The sequence below is a fragment of the Cucurbita pepo genome, chromosome LG08 (genome assembly GCF_002806865.2).
Source record: "Cucurbita pepo subsp. pepo cultivar mu-cu-16 chromosome LG08, ASM280686v2, whole genome shotgun sequence".
In the NCBI taxonomy this organism is placed as follows: Eukaryota; Viridiplantae; Streptophyta; class Magnoliopsida; order Cucurbitales; family Cucurbitaceae; genus Cucurbita; species Cucurbita pepo.
In genome coordinates, this window is record NC_036645.1 from 7,901,915 (window position 1) to 7,921,424 (window position 19,510).

At 36.5% G+C, this 19,510-nt stretch overlaps 1 protein-coding gene across 1 annotated transcript in view; it reads left to right on the forward strand.

Moving 5' to 3' along the window:
* Window positions 1-19,510, forward strand: part of LOC111800430 (1,4-alpha-glucan-branching enzyme 2-2, chloroplastic/amyloplastic-like) — a 25,879-nt gene continuing 6,369 nt past the window's right edge. Inside the window, exons 1-14 of the mRNA XM_023684116.1 lie at window positions 1-273; window positions 642-802; window positions 1,680-1,879; window positions 7,831-7,929; window positions 9,020-9,062; window positions 11,977-12,036; window positions 13,220-13,300; window positions 14,751-14,867; window positions 15,232-15,315; window positions 16,925-17,046; window positions 17,205-17,324; window positions 18,055-18,184; window positions 18,436-18,546; window positions 18,955-19,083. Of these exons, the coding sequence (XP_023539884.1) occupies window positions 147-273; window positions 642-802; window positions 1,680-1,879; window positions 7,831-7,929; window positions 9,020-9,062; window positions 11,977-12,036; window positions 13,220-13,300; window positions 14,751-14,867; window positions 15,232-15,315; window positions 16,925-17,046; window positions 17,205-17,324; window positions 18,055-18,184; window positions 18,436-18,546; window positions 18,955-19,083 (1,584 nt within the window). The 5' untranslated portion in view covers window positions 1-146. The remainder of the gene's footprint in view (window positions 274-641; window positions 803-1,679; window positions 1,880-7,830; window positions 7,930-9,019; window positions 9,063-11,976; window positions 12,037-13,219; window positions 13,301-14,750; window positions 14,868-15,231; window positions 15,316-16,924; window positions 17,047-17,204; window positions 17,325-18,054; window positions 18,185-18,435; window positions 18,547-18,954; window positions 19,084-19,510) is intronic.

Genomic DNA, 19,510 nt, shown 5'->3' on the forward strand with positions numbered 1-19,510 from the left:
TTTCCCTCTCTTTCCGATTTCTGTGAATACTGAATGCTCACTGAGTATACACTTATTTCTTTTCTAACTTCACGCAGTTTCATCACCTTCCTCTCAGTGAATCCTCTCCGCTTCTTCTTCTCCACCTCTTTCTCTCTCGTCGGAAAATGGTTTATACGCTCCCAGGGATTCGGTTCCCTGCAGTTCCGGCGCTCTGCAAGTACTCCGACTCTTCCTTCAATGGCGACAGGAAGATGCCGCTATCTCTCTTCATGAGGAAGGAATCGTCTGCTAGTACTCACCTCACTTTTGCATTTTCCTTCTTCATAACACTTTAATTCTTTGCTGACATGTAGACTCCTGGAGCTCGTGTTGATTTTCGTGTTTGACTGGTATTTTTGATTAATTTTGCTGGAAAATGTCGTATGTATGCTTTGTAAGGTTTTTTTGTATGATTGGAATTGGATCGCCAGTGTTGGCTGTATGTGTACGTTGTGTGTTGAGATTTTTCTGGCTGGTTATTATCTACGGGAAGTATTTTGAGTCATTGTTTGTTAAGAGGACTTGTGAACGGTTTAGTGGTTAATGAACTTTAATTCGTACTTGTGAAATTACCTACACTGTATTTCTGTAGATGGAGTTGATTTGATCCTTGTTTGCAGGGAAGATTGTTGGTACCAAGTCCACTTACGATTCTAATTCCGTGTTGTCGACCTCAACTGCTGCTTCTGGTAACATACTGGTTCCTGGGAGTGAAAGCGATAGCTCTTCGACTTTGGACGGTGAGTCTGAAATTTCTGGCGTAGTATCAGAGGATGATCAGGTTAGTGAAATTTATGTTCTTGGTTTTACTGAGGTTCTTACAGCTTAAGTGTAATTTAGGCTGATATTTAAAATCATTTAGTCGATATTGGGAGCAAAGTTGCTATTTAGAAACCACAGACTTACAGTCAGTCATTGATTTTGCGTGTAAATGAGGTGGTATAAAAGAAGTTCAAGAGAGACATCCTAATTGCCACCTACAACCAATATGTGTATTCTTTGCAATCCTTGCTGTGCTAATCCTTCTCTCAATGCTTTGGTGAAAACTCTTTTGATTGATATCTCAAAAAAAAAAAAAAAAAAAAAAAAAAAAAAAAAAAAAAAAAAAAAAAAAAAAAAAAAAAAAANAATTCTATCATCTATGGTCTCACCAATCTGAACAAGAAAGTTTTGGTCATTTGGTCTCATTAATTTGGATACCCCGAACATAGATCTATTTTTTGCAACTATTTTCCTTCTTTGATTGCTTCTAGTTGGAAGGCTGTTTTTTAAAACCATTCTAACTATAGGTGAGATGTTTTGAAACCTTAAAGGTATACTTAGAATCTTAAATTCCAAATCCATTTTAAACTCAATCCTATAAATCAGCGGTCTGGCTATCTTTGCCCAGTATAAGTACTGTCAGTAAATTTATCTATGTCTAGGCCCATTCAATTACTTAATTTTTGGTCTTTCTTCTAAAAGAGATAATTTAATATGCTGAAAACAACCAGCTGGACTTGCATTTTTTCATTATAAAGACGTTCATGAGGATAGCTTGTCTATTAGTCGTATTGATTTGATGTCTTTACTTTTGTCTATATACCCATGTTTACTTCCGTTGTCACATCAATAAGTTTCTTGACAGTACCTTCATTATTTTTGTAACTTGGTTTCAGGTGCTTCATGATGTAGATAGTCAAACAATAGAAGCTGATGAGAAGCTGATGGATCAAGCACCACTGGAGGAAATATCAATTCCTTCAAAAAGTAGCTTGGCCGAACCCACTGTGAGATCCATTCCTCCACCTGGCAGTGGGCAGAGAATCTATGAAATAGATCCATATTTGTTGGCTCACAAAGGACATCTTGATTACCGGTAAGTCTGTATCGTCATCCTTTGTAAGTAACTTCCATTAGTTTTAAAACAAGTATAACACTCAATAAGACATCATATTGAAAGAAGCTAAGGGGATTCCAAAAATTTATGCATCTGATATTAATGAAAAGGAGAATTATAATTACAGTGAGGATCTCTGGAAAGGAACTTTGAAGAGACTTTGAAGTATATGTACCGAAGTTCCTTCACTTTCTTTTGAAGTATCCTTGAAAAGTCTTTCTATGTAAATTTTCTAAATAACCCCCTTAGTTGCATTCTCCAACAGACCACGTTGCATTTCATTGAAAAGATGATCTATATCCGGTAAAGCTATATATAGTAAAGCTATATATGGTAAAGCTATATCCGGTAAAGCTATATATGGTAAATAGTTATATATAGTAGATGGCTAAATCTGGTAAAGCTATATATAGTAAACTATACCATATATATATCTGGTCCGGTAGTGCTTTGAAAATGTACTTTTTCTATTCTCTGTACTCTCTTGTTGTACATCACTGAAGTCATAAATACAAAATCCTTTTAGCCAGAGTTCTCCTTGCAACTTACTCTATCCCATTCTTTGTGTTCATCTAGATCGAGCGTGTGCGTTGTTGTGCGATCCTAACAACTGGTATCGATCCTAACAACTGGTATCAGAGCTAACGACTGATATGATCCTAACATTGTTCAAGGTTGAAAGAAGCATTCTTAGGGAAGGACCAAAATTCTTGAAGAACGAACACAGAAGTGCATGAATTGATGGTTTTGGTCCTCCCATCCCTCTTTCAAAGACAGCATGTGTTGGGAGAGAAGCAAAATGTAATGCCCTTTATCATTAAATTTCACAAGAAAATTTGAATGTTCTTGGGGTCTTTGTTGGTGACAACAGACACAGAAAACTGAAGTGAGATTGAGAGGAGGAGTGATTTGAATGATGGGGAGGGAGGTCCTTTTATAGGGAGATTCCCGGAGTTGGTTGAGATTTGTGTGGATGAAATTGAATTCACCTCCTCCTTCTCTTCGGCAGTAACTCATTCAACTCATTCAAACTCTATTATTAGCTTCAACAACTCATTCAAACTCTATTATTAGCTTCAACACCCTCCCTTAAACTGAATTCTGCAGAAATCAGTTTAGGACTTCTCTTCGTCATCTTGATATACATCTTGGATTCTGCACATTCCCATTTTTCTTCTAAGCTTCTCGAACAATGGTTGTTTCAAGGGCTTTGTGAATAGATCTGCGATTTGTTCATCACTTCGGCAAAAGTTGAGTTCAATAATGCCTTCTTTACACAAATCACGCAAGAAATGAAATCGAACATCGATGTGCTTGCTCCTTCCATGCAACACAGGATTTTTAGACAACTTAATAGTTGACATATTATCACAATATATAACCGTCGTACCTGGTTGCTTATGATTAAGAATTTCAAGCATTTTTCTTAACCAAATTGCTTGGCACGAGCATGCTGCTGCTGCCACAAATTCTGCTTCTGTAGTTGAGAGTGTTACAATAGGTTGCTTCTTTGAAGACCAGCAAATAGCTCCTGAACTCATCATGAAAATACTTCCTGAAGTACTTTTACGATCGTCTATATCACCTGCATAGTCACTATCTGTATAGCCAACCATCTTCGGATCATCTCCTTTCTTGTAGAATACCCCCAAATCAAAGGTTCCTCTCACATAACGAAGTATCCTTCTTGCTGCATTGAGATGTTTTTCCGTTGGATGCTCCATGTAACGACTTATCATACTAACCGCATACATGATGTCTGGTCTGGTTGAAGTTAGGTACATCAAACTTCCCACAATTTGTTTGAAGTACCTATTATCAACCTCTCGCCCGTCAATATCCTTGTGCAACTTTAAACCCAATTCTGATGGAGTTCCAAATGTGCGCTCATCCAATTTAAACCTTTCAAGTAATTCTTGAGCATACTTCTTCTGACAGATAAAGTTACCTGCGGGAGTTTGAGTAACTTCTACTCCAAGAAAATATCTCATCAAGCCAAGATCCGTCATTTCAAATTCCTTCATCATGCTCTTCTTAAAAAATTCAAACATTTCTTCATTATTGCCAGTAAATATTAAATCATCAACGTATAAGCAAATAATGATAATGTTACCTCCCTTTTCAGTTTTCACATACAACGTATGTTCATACGGGCATTTAGTGAATCCCATCTTTTCAAAATGAGAATCAATGCGACTATACCATGCCCTTGGAGCTTGCTTCAAACCGTACAAAGCTTTCTTCAACTTGTATACTTGTTCCTCTTTGCCTTTTTGAACAAAACCTTCTGGTTGCTCCACATATACTTCTTCTTGAAGCTCTCCATGTAAGAAGGCCGATTTCACATCAAGTTGATATATAGGCCAAGATTTCTGTGCTGCAATAGAAATTATGAGCCTGATAGTGTCTTGACGTGCCACTGGTGCAAATACCTCCTTATAATCAATTCCATACTTTTGCTTGTATCCTTTTGCAACAAGTCGCGCCTTGTACTTATCCACCTCACCGTTTTCATTCAACTTGGTTTTGAAAACCCATTTTACTCCGATTGTTTTCTGCCCTCTAGGAAGATCAGTGAGCTCCCAAGTCTTGTTCTTCTCTATGGATTTGATTTCACTGTCCATAGCTTCCTTCCATTTCTTCTCCTTTACTGCTTCTTCATAGACAATTGGATCACTATCCATAAAGAATGCAAAATAACCACTATCACTTGATTCATAGTCCATCTCATAATCAATCATCCAGTTTGGTCTCTTTCTTGTTCTTGGATGTCTTTGATTATGATCATGATCTTCTTCTACTGGTTCTTCTTGTTGAGCTTGTGATGAGCTCTCTCCATGCTCAAAGTGAGGCTGAATAGGGGCTTCAGTTTGTTCTTCTTCAAGATCTACAGGAATCTGCTGATTCACAGTGATCTTTTCTTCCCATGTCCAAGTCTTCTTTTCGTCAAAGACTACATCACGACTTACCACCACCTTCTTTGTCAAAGGATCATAAAGCTTGTACGCCTTAGAGGTCTCGCTTACTCCAAGGAACACACACTTCAAACTCTTGTCTTCAAGTTTCTTCCTTTTCTCATCAGGAACGTGTGCATATGCTATGCACCCAAAGATTCTAAAGTGGTCTACTGCAGGTTTTCTTCCGCTCCATGCTTCTTGTGGAGTCATATCTCTAACAGAAAAGGTAGGACTCCGGTTGAGAATGTGAACGGACCACACGACAGCTTCTGGCCAGAATTCCTTCGGGACTTCTCCTTTATTTAGTAAACTTCGAACCATGTTGAGAATGGTCCTGTTTTTCCTTTCGGCCACACCATTTTGTTGTGGTGTATATGCTGTTGTTAACTGCCTCCGTATGCCCTTCTCTTCACAAAATTGAATAAACTCGTTCGAGCAGAATTCTCCACCTCTGTCAGTTCTTAAAGCCTTGACTCTTCTTCCAGTTTCCGTCTTCATAGTAGCACAAAACTTTTTGAAGCAATCAAAGGCTTCTGATTTGGCGTGCAAGAAATAAGTCCATGTTTTTCGACTAAAATCATCGATGAGGGTCATGAAATATTTCTTGTTACCATTTGATGCTGGAGAGATGGGACCACATATGTCCGAATGAATCAACTCCAAAATTGCTTGAGCTCTTCTTGATTTTCCAGATGGAAAAGAGTTTCTTTCATGTTTTGCTACTACACAGCTCTCGCAAATTTCCGTTGGTGGAGTAATATCTGGCAACCCAGTTACCATCTTCTTTGAGGACAACGTCTTTAATCCTTTGAAGTGTAGATGACCATACCTAAAATGCCAAAGCCAGGTGGTATCTTCTTTCTTCACCATCAAACTTTTGGCAACGATATTTAACGTCAACGGATATAGACGGTTGGTGGTCATCTTCATCTTAGCAATCGATCCTCTTTTGGAGTCATAAATTTCACATTCATCATTTTGGAATGTGATCACATACCCCTTTTCTTGTAATTGACCGATACTAAGTAAGTTGGCTTTCAGATCAGGGATGTAGAATACATTAGAAATAGACTCTACAAAGCCATTTCTAGTCTTGATATCTACGGTTCCTTTCCCCATCACTTGGAGAGTTGAATTGTTGCCGAGAGAAACCGTAGTATGAAAATTTTCATCTAGAGTTGAGAAGAATTCCTTACAACCTGTCATATGATTGCTGCATCCAGAGTCTACGACCCATACACCTTGATCTGCAACCTTCATAGCATGGAATGACATTAATAATGTTTCTTCTTCTCTTCTCTCCACAAAATTGGATTGATCTCTTTTCTCCTTTTGAAGCCTGGTATAGCATTCATTTTTGTAATGTCCAAGGCGTCCACATCTGTAGCATTCCACCTTGGACTTGTCAAAGTGTCTCTTGCCTTTGTTTTCATAATCATTTCTGGCTAGGTCTACTGACCTGCCAACATCTCCACTTCTTTCTCGACTGCCTCTCCCACGACCTCTGCCTCTTCTTTGCCCTCTACCTCTAGGGCTTGAAGATTCACCTGGTGTGGATATTTTTAAGGCTGTCATCTCCTCTATTGCACTTGTACGATTGAGCCTCTGCTCATGTACTAACAGGGAGCTTTGGAGTTCATCTATTTGCATCTCTTCGACATTGTTTGCTTCTTCGATAGAACATACAATGTAATCGAACTTTGGAGTTAGTGATCGCAAAATCTTTTCTACGACCGCAACCTCCGTGATTGAACCACCATGCATCCTCATTTTACTTGCAAGACTTATAACCTTGCCAATATAATCATTCACCGTTTCTCCCTTTTGCATTTGGAGAATTTCAAAGTCTCTTCTGACGGCTTGTAGTTGAGCACGTTTTACTCTCGTTGAGCCTTGATACTTCCTCCTCATAGAATCCCAAATTTCCTTGGATGTCTTCTTCTGAAGCATTGTTTCCAAGATAGTCCTATCAATGGACTGAAATAAATAGTTCTTGACCTTCAGGTCCTTCAGCTTCGATGCTGCCAACAGTTGCTGTTGACCAGCTGAGAGTACCTCGCCTTCATTTGGCTCTTCATAACCCGTCTCCACCATATCAAAGAACTCCTTTGATCTGAGAAAATTTTCCATCAACATCGCCCAATGATCATAGTGACCATCGAACCTCGGGATGGCGGGCTGAACGTAGCTCTCAACTTGTTTTTCTGCTGCCATTTTTTTTGCTGCTGCAAGATTGCTCTGATACCAGTTGTTGGTGACAACAGAAAACTGAAGTGAGATTGAGAGGAGGAGTGATTTGAATGATGGGGAGGGAGGTCCTTTTATAGGGAGATTCCCGGAGTTGGTTGAGATTTGTGTGGATGAAATTGAATTCACCTCCTCCTTCTCTTCGGCAGTAACTCATTCAACTCATTCAAACTCTATTATTAGCTTCAACAACTCATTCAAACTCTATTATTAGCTTCAACAGTCTTTTGCGAAATGTGTTAAAAGCCACATGTATAAGAGGGAGAAAAGTGCCAAAGTGAAAAATAGCTCCGAGGCTACCCTCAACCAAGAGGTCAGGAATGCGAGTCTCCCCACCACAAGAAGTGAGAAAAAGGGATCACTTCCCAACCAAGCGGCTCCATAATCAGTACCCTCAGCCCATAGAAAATGCCTCTCATCTTCTTTTCATGAGTCTTGATGACGTTTGCTGGCATCTGGGAAACAAATATGATGTAAATGAGCATACTCATAAATAAAAAGAAAAAGAAAAAATTGAATAGTGAGTTCTCTCCCTTTCGAAAAACCAGCTTTCTCATTTATCAAGTCTTTTAGAAATTCAATCAATAACAGTGGAATCTTTGAAGAATATCAAATTTGCAGAATCTTTCATATTCCTTTTATCACTGACCTTACATAAAAAAAAAAAAAATTTGTTTTTCCTCATATCATGTCGGATAAAGTCTAACCATTTCTGTATATATTTAGCTACGAACAGTACAGAAGGCTAAGGGAGGCTATTGACCAGAATGAAGGTGGGTTAGAAGCGTTCTCCCGTGGCTATGAAAAGTTTGGTTTCACACGCAGGTAACTTTCTTAGTTTTTATGTGCTGCCTGTGTCTCTCTCTCTCACACGCACTTGGAAGTGTGAAAACACTGATTCAGACCACCTTATGATTGGCACTATTGTTATGTGTAATAAAATCGGAACTTGTAGAACAATAATGTTTTATCTAGACTTTTATTGATATTTCAGCAATCTCAGATAATTCTTTTACTGCTGTATAGAGAATATATTTGTATGTCAAAAATAAAGTATTAAAGAGGTATACAGATATTTCAGCAATCTCAGGGAAATAAGGATACCAAGTATGTAGAAATATAAAAATAGTTTATCACCAATAAATGAAGTAAACGTGAAATTATATTTTTAGCAGTATTTGGTGATTTCAATGAGAATTTGCATGTGAGTCAAGATGCGGATATGTACTTAGGAGCAGGTTTTGCCCAATCCAAAGTGACAAAGGTGATTTTGAAAGTCGTTTTAATCTTGTGAAGTGTTGTTTGTTTAGCTCAAATAAATAGCCTACTTATTCCAGAAACTTGGAGTCAATCGAAGACTAGTTAGGACTATTTTTGTCATTTTTGGTGAAGCTTCATATGTGGCTCGATTATCATATTCATACTTCATGTTTCCTTAATTTTATCATATCTATTCTTGATTAGTATCGTTTTGTTATTTCTGCAATAAAATATTTATGTTCGTTAAAGATATCTTAAAGTAATTCCTTCCATTCCAATAAAAAAAATCGTTCACGTCTACCATGGATTGAATTCACTTCGGATTCAAAAGAGCACATAGAAGTGCGAGCCTATGGGAAGATTAGAGACTTCACCTTTCTCTCCCATTTGTTAGTTTATCACCTGAACGAGTACTTCTCCCCCTCGCTCTATCCTAAATGGTCATTATCTCCTCTCCCCTTTCCGTCTACTAGTTAGCTACAAAAAGGCACCCCACTTACTTTACACTTCTTACCCACTAGTTCTCCTCCTCTTTCTGTTATATACGTTGACAATAGGAGTAGATCACCTTCTTTTTCCAATTAATTGTTATTTAAATCATGCATGATAAATTTCTTGCATGGTTTCTAAATTTGTTTTCAATTGGTTTTTTCAGTGCCATAGGTATCACGTACCGTGAATGGGCACCAGGAGCTACGGTCAGTTTTCCATTCAATGATAACAGAATTTTTAATTTATTCTTGTTCAGTTGCTTGCTTTGGCATTGATCAGGGAACTATTTAGTAACCATAGCTAGTCGAGAATCATAATATTTTTGTACTTGGTGAACAATTCTTTGGAGTAAATATGCCATGGTATCTAAATTAGTTGTGTAACAGCTCGAGCCCACCGCTAGCAGATATTGTCCTCTTTGGGCTTTCCCTTTCGAGCTTCCCCTCAAGGTTTTTAAAACTCGTCTGTTAGGGAGAGGTTTTTACACCCTTATAAAGAATGCTTCATTCCCCTCTCGGAGATGTGAGATCTCACAATCCACCCCTATTCGGGGCCCAGCGTCCTTGCTGACACACCACTTGGTGTCCACCCTCTTCAGGGCTCAGTGTCCTCGTTGGCACACCGCCCCGGTGTCTGGCTCCGATACCATTTGTAAAAGCCCAAGTCCATCGCTAGCAGATATTGTCCTCTTTGGGCTTTTCCTTTCGGGCTTTCTCTCAAGATTTTTAAAACACGTTTACCCCACTTCGGGGCTCAGCGTTCTTGCTGGCACTCGTTCCCCTCTCTAATCGATGTGAGATCTCACAAACGGTAGTTTTGTTGTTCACTATTTATTTTTATTTTTTTAATTTTTGGTGTTTCGTGGTGCATTTATAAGTTCTTTAATCTGAAAAATTGTTAGAAATCACGACTCTCCACAATGGTATGATATTGTCCACTTTGAGCATAAGCTCTCATGGATTTGCTTTGGACTTCCCCAAAAGACCTCGTACCAATGGAGATAGTATTTCTCATTTATAAACCCATGATCTTCCACTAAATTAACCAATGTGGGACTCACTCCCAATAATCCTCAACAAAAATAAGGGGTCAGATTTCTACTGTTCTTGAGGCAGAGCTTATTCTGGCATTCCTAGGAACTAGCTTTTGTGATTACCCCCACCAAAAAAAAAAAAAAAAAAAAAAAAAAAAAAAAAAANCAAGGACCCTATTAGTTTGACCTTTTGTCTTATAAGATGATTGCTAATGTACATGTCAAGAGATTTAAAATGATGCTGCCAAAAGAGACTAATGCTCAATATGAACCCCACAAGGGAGTGAAAGTAAAACAGAAACTAACAAAAATCACAAAGGAGATGTAAAATGATGCTTTCCTCAACCATTTCTATGTTCGTGTGACCTTTTGTTGGAAAGTAGTGGTTCACAGTTGAAAAAGGCTACAGAATTTTTCCATCAGTTTTTTTTGCGATAAATTAGGAAGAAAAAGAAGGCATAGCATTTACTGTGAATCTTCGGAAGGCTATTTAACAACATTATTAATAACCTGTCCATCGTCCAATATAAGGGAGAATTCAATTTTAACTCTCATCGATAGATTTTAACCCATGAGTTGGCCTAGTGGTCAATAAGAGCTATGGGTATAATAAAGAGATCCCAGAGATCAGAGGGGATGGTTCAATCCATGTTATCCACCTACTTAGGATTTAATATCTTATGTGTTTCTTTGTCAATCAAATGTAATAAAGTCGAGCAGTTGTCCCGTGAGATTAGTTGTACTAGCGGGCTTGGAAACTTGTGTATATAATATATATACTCTTATTGACAGCATTTTTCGAGCTGCTTCACGCTGGCTGGCTATATAAAAGAATGCAAGGGTTTCTAGAATGGAAAGATTAAGTTCGGATCACTTGCTATCATTTGTAATCGGGTCCTTAGAAATTAGAGAATATTGGTCTTTATCGGAATAACATCCTTCTGTAGAAGTTAAGGAATCATGCCCCCCTTGAAGATTGACCCTATCACGGGTTTATCTTGCAGCTCAGTTTTTAAAGGCCTCTTTATGATCTGAGTCTTTTCTCACCTCCCTATTTTGTTTTTCTTGTTGACTAACTTAACAAATTACTTCTTAGAGGCCATGGTCTGTGTTTTGTGAAAGGCTTCAATGTGGGAGAAAGCTCCCTTGTCATTAACTATCTTAAGTTTGTTTTTGACACAATTCTCTTTACTAATCCTTTGTCGGCTTTTTGAGAAGATTTCTTCTACTATTGCAGAACATGTGAGGGATTTTTATTGGATGGTAATTGGTGACACATTAGAAATTGGAAGCCCTTTCATAGTTTTGAACAATATGCAACTTCGTATCCTTTCTCGAGGACAGGGTTTTGACATCTTCCTTTCTTCTTCCACCTGTTTGTCACTGTTACAGTGGTTTATTCTTTGAAATTTCTCATCAAAATTTGCAAAGAAAATTCTTATTCCCCGAGGAGCTCCTTGAATAAACGGAATTCCAACTGGTTTATTATTTTCACTAAAAGTGAAGTCATTCTTTGAAAAAAAAAAAGATCCTCAGAACAGCTGAATGAACAAATTCTTTGAAAATTCAATGGTGATTTAGGAGACCAGATCTCTTAACCATTTTCCCATTCGTTTTTGGTTCTTCCTCAAGTTCTTTGTTGAATGTTGATGTCTCTGTTATCCCTAGAAGTCTCCAATTTCTTCACATTAATGATTGATATCTCGTTTCCATTTCTTTTAAGTTTGTCACAAGGGATATCAGAATCTCTCGAATATTTTCACACATAAAAATCGTTAAGACACTAGCAAAGTTGATTTGGTCAATTGATGAGACATAGATGTCGTCCAAACTGCTATTTCCTGAATGCACCCAAACACATAAAAATCGTTAAGACACTAGCAAAGTTGATTTGGTCAATTGATGAGACATAGATGTCGTCCAAACTGCTATTTCCTGAATGCACCCAATCGGCTTTCATTTAATTGGAAAACAATATAGCTTGATGGTTGTTTGGAGCAATTTTCTGGCATTTTCTACTTGAGTTTTCTGTGCGTTTATGTTTTTGATGAACTTCGAGGAAAATAACTTCTTTCTTCCTCTTTTAGTCAGCTGCGTTGATTGGAGACTTCAACAATTGGAATCCTAATGCAGATATTATGACCCGGGTATGTGATATTTGTTGTAGATCCCAACTTCCTATTGTTTGTCCTCATAAATTTCTTTGCTCTCTCCTCTNTAGAGGCCATGGTCTGTGTTTTGTGAAAGGCTTCAATGTGGGAGAAAGCTCCCTTGTCATTAACTATCTTAAGTTTGTTTTTGACACAATTCTCTTTACTAATCCTTTGTCGGCTTTTTGAGAAGATTTCTTCTACTATTGCAGAACATGTGAGGGATTTTTATTGGATGGTAATTGGTGACACATTAGAAATTGGAAGCCCTTTCATAGTTTTGAACAATATGCAACTTCGTATCCTTTCTCGAGGACAGGGTTTTGACATCTTCCTTTCTTCTTCCACCTGTTTGTCACTGTTACAGTGGTTTATTCTTTGAAATTTCTCATCAAAATTTGCAAAGAAAATTCTTATTCCCCGAGGAGCTCCTTGAATAAACGGAATTCCAACTGGTTTATTATTTTCACTAAAAGTGAAGTCATTCTTTGAAAAAAAAAAAGATCCTCAGAACAGCTGAATGAACAAATTCTTTGAAAATTCAATGGTGATTTAGGAGACCAGATCTCTTAACCATTTTCCCATTCGTTTTTGGTTCTTCCTCAAGTTCTTTGTTGAATGTTGATGTCTCTGTTATCCCTAGAAGTCTCCAATTTCTTCACATTAATGATTGATATCTCGTTTCCATTTCTTTTAAGTTTGTCACAAGGGATATCAGAATCTCTCGAATATTTTCACACATAAAAATCGTTAAGACACTAGCAAAGTTGATTTGGTCAATTGATGAGACATAGATGTCGTCCAAACTGCTATTTCCTGAATGCACCCAATCGGCTTTCATTTAATTGGAAAACAATATAGCTTGATGGTTGTTTGGAGCAATTTTCTGGCATTTTCTACTTGAGTTTTCTGTGCGTTTATGTTTTTGATGAACTTCGAGGAAAATAACTTCTTTCTTCCTCTTTTAGTCAGCTGCGTTGATTGGAGACTTCAACAATTGGAATCCTAATGCAGATATTATGACCCGGGTATGTGATATTTGTTGTAGATCCCAACTTCCTATTGTTTGTCCTCATAAATTTCTTTGCTCTCTCCTCTCTCTGAACCGATACTTATTGAGCATTTTAGTACTCTTTGTATTTAGAATGCAATTTACAATTATGTTTTTTTTTGTGTGCAGAATGAGTTTGGTGTCTGGGAAATTTTTTTGCCTAATAATGCAGATGGTTCCCCAGCCATTCCTCATGGTTCTCGAGTGAAGGTACATATTCTCAAGACGGTGTATAAATTATGCAAGGAAAATAATTTGATTTTAGGACTCTAGAAGATATTCATTTGGAGTTATGGACGTTTATTTATTTATTAACTAATTATTATTTATTATTATTATTATTATTTTGATAAGAAACAATATTGATGGTACAAAATTAGAAAAGAAGGGGAGAGCCTGCTCAGAAGGAGTTGAAAAAGACCCTCCGATTGGATATGTGATTAGAGAAGCTGTAGTAACAGAAAAGGGGGAGCAATTACCCCAAGTAATAACCAGAAAAATTATAGCATCCAAAAATGTATCAAAAGGAAGCCCCATTTCTTCATGTATTCTTTGCTTCATTTCTACCCAAGGAAATGTTAAAAAGTTTATCATCACTATCCCAATAGGGTCAAACCCAATAATTGTATGAGCTCATTGTTTATATATTTAGGAAAAAGATTCAGGTATTTTCGAAATAAAGATATCTAGGTCATAGTAACAGAAAAGAGGGAGCATTTACCCCAAGTAATAACCAGAAAGATTATAGCATCCAAAAATGTATCAAAAGGAAGCTCCATCTCTTTATGTATTCTTTGCTTCCTTTCTACCCAAGTAAGACATATAAAAGTCCTCACAATGTGCATCCAGATAAGCTCTGATTTCCTTTCTAAATGGGATTTCCCAGTAAAACATAAGAGAGAAGGTGTGACGTCCAGAAGAGGAAAAGAGAAGAATTTCACATTCATATGATACAAAAAGATGGTTTTGTGATCCGGAACTATTCAGGGGAGGAAGAGAAGAATAGCATATTTACATGTTACAAAAAGATGGCCTTGTGATTCAGAACTACTCTTGCAAATGAAACACAGCAATAAGGAGAGATGTTCATGCATCCTACATTGGAGCTTGTCGTGGGTAGCTTCATTCTTGCTGAATTGTCATGAAATTAAAATAGTTGAGAACAACTTGCTGAGTGACCTTTTTTATTGGCCAAGACAGAGTCAACAATTGACAAATACTGATATTTAATAGTATTTTCAACAATGATGGGAGGGCCTAAAACAACTAACCTAAGGTTGAAACATTCATCTGAAGCATAGTTTGCCTGTGTGCAACACTTAATAGATTCAATCTTCCTACGTGAGTTAAAGACTCTAGGTTCCTGATTAGTGTGTGTGGCAACTGTGAGTCTTTCTCTGTGTCTCTTGGATGCTGTTATATTTCTTCACTCAGTTCCATTTGCTGAGCTTCGTTAGATTCTACCAAAAGTGAGGTTTTTCCAAAGAAATGTGATGTACTGATTTGATTGCGTAACTTGGGTTGGGTTGAGAATTTTTTAAGTAGATGGATGGTTTGTAGCGCTTAGTTTAGTTTAGTTTAGTTTTTTTTTTTTTTTTTTTTTTTTTTTTTTTTTTTTTTTTTTTTTTTTTTTNTGTATCTGAATTGTCGATACTTGTAGATTCGAATGGATTCTCCTTCTGGCATCAAAGACTCAATTCCTGCTTGGATCAAGTTTTCTGTACAGGCTCCAGGTGAAATACCGTACAATGGCATATACTATGATCCACCAGAAGAGGTATATTTTATAAATTTACCAATCTATCGTATAATTGTTTAGGCAGTATGGAAAACCTTTTGGAACTGCAATTATGAAAATATTAATAAATATTGGGAAAATAGATTACTGACATTAGATTATAACGTTCCAAAATGAATGGCTAATGGTACTTTTTTTTTTTTTTTTTTTTTTTTTTTTNTCTTAAATTTTCTCCGGTTGTTTAGGGAGATCATGGGTGAGTAAAATCCTTAACTATTGCATTGTTATTTGGTGATAATTGCTTGCTTACTGGCTACTTATTATTGTATGACTTTCTACAGCTAAGCTGCAAACTGCTTTGTTTTACTGGAATTTACTTTCTGTTTACCTCTCGTTATTGTAGGAAAAGTATGTATTTCAACATCCTCAGCCAAAAAAGCCGAGGGCACTTAGAATTTATGAGAGCCATGTTGGTATGAGTAGTACGGTAAACATCTTNGTAAGCAACTTCTGTTCCCTGTGATAGATACTGTGTTCTTTCTAAATGTTTATTATCTTTTTCATTGTGTTCTTTTCCATGCCAAAATTACTTCCTGTTCAAAATTTTGCTTGGGAGTAANATATGGCAACATTACTTCCTACTCAAGATTATGCTTGGAAGTGGCATAAAAGTGTTAAAACACTTTAAATTGTTTGACCAAAGTGACCCACAACTGTGGATGAAGATCATTAGACAAAGTCTATGGTGTTTAGCCTCTCCAAAGAAACCAACCAAGAAAAAAGAATTAATGTACCTTGGAATTTTGGCTTTCTATATGAAACAGAATGTAGAGCTTAAACAGGTAGAAGAACATTTTCAGTGTAATTTGACTGCTGTGTTAAACCACCCAAATTCACTAGTGAAACTAAAAATGGTTACTTTTAATTTCCAACAATCCTTTTGTCCACCCCTTGTTTTCTCTAGGATAATTTTAAAATTTGCACGATTTACTTGGTAAGTACGTGGATTAACTTCTCAAATTCATGTCTTTAAAAATACTCCCATTCCTTTTAACCATATGTCTGACATTAAAGCTTTGACTACATTAACTCAAAGAAGATTGAGATTGACCACAGGAGATTGATATATGCTACATTGAGAACCGACTGAAAAAACTCCCAAAGAGTCTGAACTCTAACCTCTGGCATCCTCCCTTGAAACTGATGCTAAATTAGGCAATAATAGACCAAATTCTTCAAGTTCGTTATCCTTAAAGTTTCTTTAGTTTCAAATTTTCAGCTTTGAAGAGAACAACCCCAACAGTTAAACACAGAGCCATTTGGAGAAGAAACCACCTGATAGAGATGTGGATAAACAAGTTTAAAAGGTGAATTACCCGACCATTTGTCATGCCAAAAAGAGCTTTGCTTGCCATTTCCAAACCTGAAATGAGTTAGAGTTCAACAAGCTTCCATGGCCTTCGTAAACAGCCACTCCTTTTGCCAACAAGGCCTCGGTTTAACCCCATATAATATGTTTGACACCACTTGACACATTTCAGAGAAGGCGTGATGAAAATTGGCATAAAATAGATAGGAACATTGGGAAATACTGAATTGCACAAAAGTCAATCTCCAAACCCTAGATAATTGAAATCTCTTCCCTCCATCCAGCTTCTAAATAATTTTATCAGAAATAGTAGACCAGAATTGAGAGGATTGAGAGGATTTTGAATTACCTCCAGGAGACTCCACCTTGGAATGGAGCTTGAAAGTAAGCTGATTCAACCGGAAAAAGATCCACATTAATGCCATAAACCGCATGCCACAAGAGTTCATACTTAACCTGCCTAGTAGTTTCTAGAGACTTTTAAGCTTTACTTTCTTTTTTTGGGGAGAAAACCCTAATATTTACTTGGAAAAGCTTAAAGAAGGAAAGGAGTGATTGGAGAGTTGAGAGAGAAAGATGGAGATATTTAAACATTACTTCATGATTGATTTGTAGAATAAAAATGGATATTGAAATATTCATTTACATATGAAATTCTCAACATTCTTATGTTGTGCCACTGTACAACATTCTTCATTCACATCTATTGCTGAACATTGAATTTTAGGAACCTATTATAAATACATATGCAAACTTTCGAGATGATGTCCTTCCTCGTATTAAGAGGCTTGGATACAATGCTGTTCAGATCATGGCTATCCAAGAGCATTCCTATTATGCTAGCTTTGGGTAAGTTCATGTTTATTATATGTGGATTTTTCTAAATTATGCTGCAGTTTTTAGTATAATTGTGTTAATAAATGGTATGCAGCATTTTGAGGACTTTTGCCATCACTTTGTGTGGCATCTCCCGGCATTCAATTTGTAACTTTCACACTTTAATGTAGGTACCATGTTACCAACTTTTTTGCTCCTAGCAGTCGCTGTGGAACCCCTGAAGAACTTAAATCTTTGATAGATAGAGCTCATGAGCTCGGTCTGCTTGTTCTCATGGATATTGTTCATAGGTAAGCAAAGAGAAAGAGACCAAGACTGTGGAAAGAACTGGAAACTCTATTTTATTTTCAGAATACTACTTTGTAGGAGAATTGTTTTTTTTTTTTTTCCCTTCAGTATTCATTACCTAGATCTATTGGATAAAAAAGTTTCCTTTTAAAATCATGTGGCATATAGGGAGGTGATGGGTAATTCCTGTCTACTTTTCTTCTAAATTGATGACAATAACATGCAAAAGAACTAGAGAATTAAATTTCATCAACCCTGACTCCCACAGGTTTATGCATGCCGGATCTAACCAATTGTTCTTTGTAAATACAATTTGACATGTTTTTAGTAGGAAAGAAGAATATTCATTCCTTGATAGAATAGAATCTATAACTGAAAAAGAAAAAAGAAAAAAATCCAATGGGTCCGGTGATGTAGTGTAAAATTTTCAAGACACTGTTTCCTCTGACCACAGTTTTTCAGATCTTTGACTATATGTTCAATTCCATTATCTGGCTCTTTGTTTACCTTGCTTGATGTTGAATATTCTTCCAAGTTTTTTTCTTATCATCTATTTTCCATTTTAAAAAATTATAGTTCTTTATTGGTCTACCTCTGATTACAAATACAGTCATTTCTTTGTTTCCCATGTTTGATATTGAATATTCTTCCAAGTTTGTTTGTCTTTATCATCTATTGTCCATTTTAAGAAACCATAATTTTTTATTGATCTATATTTTATTACAAATACAGCCATGCATCAAAGAATGTGTTGGATGGACTAAACATGTTTGATGGCACTGATAACCATTACTTTCATTCTGGATCCCGAGGTTATCATTGGATGTGGGATTCTCGTCTTTTTAATTACGGAAGCTGGGAAGTAAGTTTTTTCTTTTCTAAATTATAAATTGTTGGAGTATTGATATAATTAAATTTACCATAAGCCATCAATTTAAATTGATTGGTGATTTAACGTGGTACCAGATTAGGTCTTATGTTCGAACCCCTTAACGTTGATTGGTAATTTAACAATTGTGTCTGTATGTGTGGATGAACTCTGCTTTGTCCCGTTTATGTTTATCTCATGTCTATATATAACCTAAGGTTTCATCCTTCTATACCTTCTTTTAGGTACTAAGGTTTCTACTATCAAATGCTAGATGGTGGCTCGAAGAATACAAGTTCGATGGGTTCAGATTTGATGGTGTGACCTCCATGATGTATACACATCGTGGCCTAGAGGTACACTATTCAAGGGGGGTTGGGGAACTTACCTCACAAGATGGGGCAAGGTGTCAGGCTTTCGTTTCTGAGAATTTTGGTTTTAAAGGCTTATTTCCCTCGTGTGTGTGTGTGTGTGTGTCTATATATATATATATATATATATAGACATTTTAAAATGTCATTCCTATATATAGATATTATATAGGAATGACATTTTAAAATTTTGATCAAACAGTCCCCTGCCTACAGATCTGCAGGTCTTTATCCTTTTATTTTTTGATATGGATAATCCTCGCTCTCAATTTGGCTACAATTGTTAACTGTGTCAGGATTTATTATACTATATTCATGCTTTGGCTTATGACGAGAACTTTTTTCTTTCTTTCTTTCTTTCTTTCTTTCTTTCTTTCTTTGTGTGTGCTTTAGGTAGGGTTTACTGGAAACTACAACGAGTACTTTGGATTTGCTACAGATGTAGATGCTGTGGTGTATTTGATGCTGGTGAATGATATGATTCATGGGCTTTATCCCGAGGCTGTTACAATTGGTGAAGATGTATGTTTCATGAATTTATCATAAAATGACACTTGTTTGTAACCAGAGCTTTGTTCTTTTCCCTTTATATACTGATATAGATGTTAGCAACAACAATAATAATTCATATACACCATTCAGGAATTCAGTGATTATGTTAAAATTTATTTATAGGTTATGTTTATATTTCATCTTAGAAAGCGAGATAATTAAATGGTTCAAACTCAACTATGTGCTTATCAAACAACAGCTAGGGATATCCCCACCAAGCCTAACTTGAAATTGTGAAAAACAAGTTGGGATTGTACGACATATATAACTATATGGTAGGGGAATGTTGAAGTTAATGTCAACATTAGAGCATTTTTGTAAATAGCAAATTAGGAAATTAACCAAAAATATTATGAAATACAAACCACATTTAGGAATTTAGATTTCAGGGGGGGGG